Source organism: Neltuma alba, unplaced genomic scaffold (assembly GCF_004799145.2).
Source record: "Neltuma alba isolate B1F8T4 unplaced genomic scaffold, ASM479914v2 tig00010509_pilon, whole genome shotgun sequence".
Taxonomy (NCBI): Eukaryota; Viridiplantae; Streptophyta; class Magnoliopsida; order Fabales; family Fabaceae; genus Neltuma; species Neltuma alba.
The window spans coordinates 3,536-9,948 of record NW_021635386.1 but is presented as its reverse complement, the minus strand read 5'-3'; the positions used below and the strand labels follow the sequence as shown (position 1 = coordinate 9,948).

Sequence of the window (6,413 nt, the reverse complement as noted above, 5' to 3'; positions counted from 1 at the left end):
CATGCCATCTCAACACAGTTAATCAATTAACGGTTGGTAAGTAGATATTACTACGTTTTTATTACTCTTAGAGTAATATTGCTCCCAAAAAAAAATTTAAACACCTATAAATCCTTGGGAGAACTTCGAGAGCAAAAATGACATTTAACCCATTTTACATCATAAATAAACCAATCTTGTATCGCGTCATTCTTATTCAACCTTGGGTCCAACCTAACAATAATCTGTTAAAATTAAGAAACTTTAGCCAAATAACTGCATTTGAATTATTTCCCATTTATATGTTAATTATAAAGAGAAAAATAGAGGGAGGGCGAGAAGAAGACAGAACGTTAGAATTGTGAAGATAATGAACTAACAAAAAGAGAGACGAAGAGAAATATTGGAATTAAAACATCCAAACATATAGAAAGAAAATTATGTAAAGAGACTAAAAACACTTCTTTTCTTCTTTTTCATATTATTATAATATGAAGCATGAGAAAGTCAACACAATGCTGCAAAAAATCATAAAGAAACAAAAGAAAACAAAGGATTAGCTAAAGGAAGTCGCATTATTCATACAGGATGAACAATGCGAGTCATCTCAAACTTCCTACAAAATATGAGTCTAAAACTAAAACTAAAAACTATTTTTAATTTTTTAGGTAATATTTTGCGATACGACCATCACCTCCTTTGGGGTGGAAACCACCAGGAGTATGTTCATCACCACTGCCATATACAATCCTCAAAATTTCTTGCGGTGTTCTTGAATACGCGACTGAGTCCTTGTCGGCAGCGAGGATGTTGCCGGTGACTTTACCCTCGGCACCGTCGGCTTTGGGGACGACAAGACCCTCATCTTTATTTAAACCTTTTTGCCCTAACTTGTTTCTAAGTTTGGAAATGCGATTTGTGAACTCTGCAACATTCACTCCATATGGATACACTGGTAGAGCTCTACGTTCATATAATAAGGCTCGAATTACTGCATCTTGGCCTGACTCTACTGCCAAAAGTCCTGCCACTAGCTATACATATAAAAACCAACACATCATATATACTGAAATTTGTAATAAATACAGGAAAAATTAATTCATCACGGTTTCACATAATTCTTAATCAGCTCGTTGTAGTTTTTTTTTTTGTTAAGTCCTTATGTTTTTCTCAATTATAAGTATCAATCACTATCCTAATAATCTATTAATTTGGGTTGATGTGGATGTTAAATAAGTGACATATGAGTTGCCACAAAATACAAAATAAAAAAGGTTTTTTTTAGAATAAAATGATTGAATAAAATTTATTTATTATCAACATAAAAGTAAAAAAAATCATTATGCTCAAAATTGTCTTCTAGCATCTATATACAATCTCTAATCTGGTTGATTTGGATTTTATTTAAATCTATATGGCAAAATTAATTTAAATCTATGCTGAGTGAGAACCACATCATCAGCTACCAATGTCATTTCTCATTTTCTCTTACAAATTAATAAATTACGAGTATAGGAATCAATACTTATATAATTATTGAGAAAACTGTAGGGACTGAAAAAAAAATACACGGACTTGATTAAAAAATGAGGTGAAATTATAAGAACTTACATATTAATTTTTTTGCATAAACATCAGTGTAATAATTAGGGGCAAAATTAAATCACCTCTTTGGAAGTAGCCTTTTGAAGCTTAGGATTGGCTCCAACATATCCAGTGAGACCAACATAAGGAATGACGTAAGATGCAAGCAAGTAGTTAATTGAATTGGCGTAGGGATCAAAAGGTGGCACTAAAGTTTTTCCAAAGGCATTGTTCATTATTGTGGCAAATGCTTCACTGCTTAAATTAAGCAATGGCCTTGGAAAGCCTTTTACTCTGTTCCTTATGGCCCTGCGATATTACAATAAGGCAACTTCACGATGTTGTTATTTGTCAAATAAAAGACACTTGCAAATTTAAGTGTATTTCTAGTCTTTTAATTTCATACATTTTCATTTTAGTCATTAATTTTGTAAAATGAAATAGAATTTTTTTTAAATGCTTTTATATATATATATATTAAATTTTAATTTTTAAATTAATAATGATTAGCACAAAAAATCATCATTTGAGACTACTGTATTAGGGCTAGATGAGTGAAAAGTTACTTTATGAAATTATGGGACAAAGCTGAAACTTTGCATGAAGGTAGATGATTAAAGAAATACTTTTTCCATACATTTATTTTCAAATATTCTTATCAAGACAAAAAAAATAAACGTTTTGTTTAGAGATCTGTAGGTCAAAATTTAAAATAAATTGATATTATAGCTTTTCACACATATGAAATGACCTTAATTTTCTCTTCAAGAATCTTCAATGAAAGAAGATATCTTATATAAAGATGGAGAGAGAGACATCAAAGAAAGAACCTCAAATGTCCAACTTCTTCGAAACCAAATTGCAGGGTGATATCCCTTGTGAATTGATCAAGCTTGGCCATCTTGGCACCAAGTGGCGATGGTCCACCTTGCGCAAGCTTTGGATCTACAATGTCCAAACCATAGCCCAAAGATCCATAAAGAAAGAACTCAGCTTCCAAATACTCCAAATTCAAAGGGAACTCAAGATAATCATCGTCGTTAAAAGCAGGGGTAGTGTTACTTGCACTCACAAAAATTATTTCAGAAGAAGAATATGAATTTGGAAGAAATATAGGGAGGAAGAAGGATGTTAGAAAAACAAAATTGAAAATGGTAATCAAATGTTTCTGAAAAACCATATCTGATTTTGTATTGGAAATAGTAAACTAGCGAGTTGAATGACACAATTCACTTGTATTTGCATCACTCTATATATGTAATGACACATTATCTAAATTTAGTGTAGGCAATTTTATCTTTTATTTTTAATATTTTATTGAAAAATTACTTTCATAATATATTGTTAAAATGATTTTTCAAAGCTTTATTAAACAGAAATTTTTTGGCCAAGACAAATTACTCGTCTTTCTAAGTTTGGAAATAAGTTGAATCTTACACGATCTGTATACTAAAAATGACTTTTGATTTCAAAATCAACAACTTTTCACTAAGTATCCATAAGAATTTAGTCTTGTGCCTATAGAAGACTCGATCAGGTGTAACAACAGTATGCTAAAAAAAGAAAATATCGTCACTTGAAAATATCATAATAATTCAACTAAAATCCATGTATATATTTTCAAATGAAAAGAGAAAATCGTTTGATGAAGCATATATAAAAATTATATTTTTTTCACTATCATTTACCCCCAAAAGGAAAAGATAAGGGGTAAAATTTTTTTACTTAGCACCTTAATGTTATTTTTCTGGTGCCAACACCCTTGATATCTGTAATGAATCGGCTTAGCATTAAGAAAGATTTGGGCCATGAGAATAGGACTATTGGGCCAAATGCTTATTTGAATGGGCCCAAGAGAGGTGGAATAGGTTAAGATGAAAGTGTAATAGCTTGTTTGGAGCTCCGTTCAAAACGGGCTTTTAAGCAAGTTCACGTAAACCGAGACAAAACTCTCCTTACATACTTACTTCGTATTCTGTAAATCATGTTTGAAAAGCTACTTATAGTCAATCCAAACAAGCCCTAAATAGATGGGGGTGCGAAAGACTGCTCGGTGTGAAGAATTTTGTGAAGTGATCTCCCTCTCTAGCGTCCATCCTCGCTGACCGCCCTTTTCTTCTGCTTTTCTACTTACCTCTGAATTTCCTTTTCCTGCTGCTAGGTCCTTCTCTTCTACTGTTCTGGACTTCATTATTGTTATTTTGCTTGTAGTTCTGGAGCCTCATTACAGATATTGATGTCAATTTATTTAAGTTTTATCTATTAAGTTGCTATTATAAAAAGTGATCATAACAATGTCATTTTTCAGTTGTATCTAACACCCTAATGTTATTTGTGGTATAGGGTGCTGGATATTTTTATAATCTTATTTATGTTTTATTATACTCTCAATCCATTTATCAATATTTCAACCATATTCATGTCTTTATAATATTCTTTGTGATTTAGGATACTGGATACACTAAATAAGATTAGGACATTAGAAGAACTAGAAAAGGAGCGTTAGGGTCTGGAAGCACCCTACTCAATTTATTGTTTGAAATTGAACCAAAACATAATGAGTTGGAATTTGATTATCCTTCTAAGATAAGGACTAAAAATTGTTATTCACATCCTTGCTTTCATGTATGTACGATTGTTGAATAAAACAAAATCTATGAAAGAATGGTCAAAACCTACGAATTGATTTGAGAAAACGACCGAATTAGGTGAAAATGCAACATGCTGTTTGACTGAGTTTTTTTTTTTTTTTCAAGATAAACAAATTGCTAGACCAGCACTATAATTTGAATGAAATACAGATGGTCTAAACTGTATTCATCTTTTTCAGTCCAAAAAAAATTGTATTCATCTTTATTACTCTTCATTAATAGGATTTCCTTTTTCCTTTCAAAAAGTTCAAAATTTAAAAATTATGTTAAAAGCTAGATCAAATTTAGAATCTTATGAAATATTTTTTTCTGAATAAACTTAGTGGTCAGTGATTTTAAATATCGAAATGACTTCAGCCATAGATTAATTTTAATTCTCATATTATTTATTATTTAAACAAGTTTGGATTTATATTTTAGATGGCGTACCGCATAAAAATATTTGACCATATGCTAATGAATGTAATAAAGACTTTTGAAATGGCAATATAAATATGTGCAAATTTTGAAATCGTCAGAGTATTCAGATTGCAGCTGAACTAAGCTTGAAATTAGACTTTTTTCAACCTTACAAAAAGAGAAATTCTGCCAATTGCTCAATTTAGAGATTTGGACTGTAAATTAATAAAGTTTAAGATTTTTATGTGATTTTACCTTTTTTTAAAGAAAAAGAAAGGAATAGGTTATCCTAGATGATTAAAACCAAACAGTATTTCTTCTTTCCTCGAGATCTCTCCCTTGTGTTCAGGTGAGATATTTCAATTGAAACATTTTAGATGAATGTTCAATTGAGATATCCAACCGTCAAAATCGATATCAGTATAATTTTTCAAATAAATGCTCAGAAAATACTGAGACATAAAATTATGACGATGTCAAAATAAACTCCAACTTGTGTCTACAGATTCATGCATTCACATTCACATGATAAATAAATCAGAATCAACGAAATGGTCTTCAGAACCGTGTAGAGCAGTTTGATAAAGTCAGATAGTTGAGTAAATTTGAATATTAAGGTTGAGAACTTTGGTTTTATATATATATACACACACACACATACATACGTGTGTGTGTGTGTACATATAGGCCACAACAACTAAATATTGTTCTCAAAAACAGTAGAAAGGAAGAACCTATATCATCTTTCAAAATGCTCATCTTACTGTTTCTCATTGCTTCTTTTCTGGTTTTGCTTTTAATGGTTCTCACAAAGCCAAAGCCTTCTGTTGAGCGGCACTCATAAGCCTCCAGGACAAATTTCTAGTAAGTTTTGTTGACAATTTTTGCTTCTTAACTAGTGGAATTTATTTCAAGCTAAACTTTATGCTATGTTTGCGTTTTGGCCCTCCATTTTCTGTCAAAACACTTAAAAAGATTTGTTTTTCTGTGAAGCTTCCATTTTCCAGGGTTTTTTGAAACTTGGAAGTTTTCTTAGTTGATTTTCTTAGCGGTTAACTTGGTTTTGATTTTTTCCCCAAAAAAACAAATGTTTGGTTGAAGTTACGATTAATAGTTTTATTTCAAGTTTTGGCATTTAAGAAAAATTGGACACCCAATTAGTTCTTATTCCTACATGTACTACTTAAGTATATGGTCTAGAATAACAACTTAATTTTAAAAAATTACAAAATAAGAATTCAGTATTTTCATAGAGGGCTAGAATAATAAAATAAATATGTGTTTGGTCTTGTATATTTTGCAGCTCCAACAGTTACAGCAAGAGACCTTCCACGAGGGCATAACTACTGATGATGCAGTTGGCAATAAATTTTACAAACATTCTATGACTTAGAATGTGTAGAGTGATTGACTTGTGTAATTTTAATTGTAATAATTTGAACTTTATGTTTTTGCAGAAATAATTTGAACTCGATATTTTTGCAGAAAATGTTGTGTTTGATGATACAAAATTCAATCCTTTTGTTTGATCACTTATGTAACTTTTATAAATCCCAGTTAAATAAAATAACTTGGATATATAAGCATTTTAAGATCGAGACTTTTTAAGGAGAAAATATGATTTGATAATGTATAATAGAAGTTTTAGCATAAACAAACAATTTCTCTCAAAAAATATATATAATATAGGGAATATTATAAATAAGAACATTTTAAAATACTTTATTAACTACTTTAATTTTTTTGTTACTTAACTCCACGAAAACTGTATTTTTTTGACCAGCCGATTCAAACACCTCC

At 30.5% G+C, this 6,413-nt stretch overlaps 1 protein-coding gene across 1 annotated transcript; it reads right to left on the bottom strand.

The window, feature by feature from the left end:
• Positions 1-635: 635 nt before the first annotated feature.
• LOC114756808 (desiccation-related protein PCC13-62-like) lies at positions 636-2,743 on the bottom strand. Its single transcript, XM_028945750.1, has 3 exons — positions 2,394-2,743; positions 1,647-1,872; positions 636-1,013 (listed from the first exon to the last, which is right to left on the bottom strand). The coding sequence occupies exons 1-3, from the start codon at positions 2,741-2,743 to the stop codon at positions 636-638; spliced, it is 954 nt and encodes a 317-aa protein (XP_028801583.1).
• Between the last annotated feature and the right edge of the window lie 3,670 nt (positions 2,744-6,413).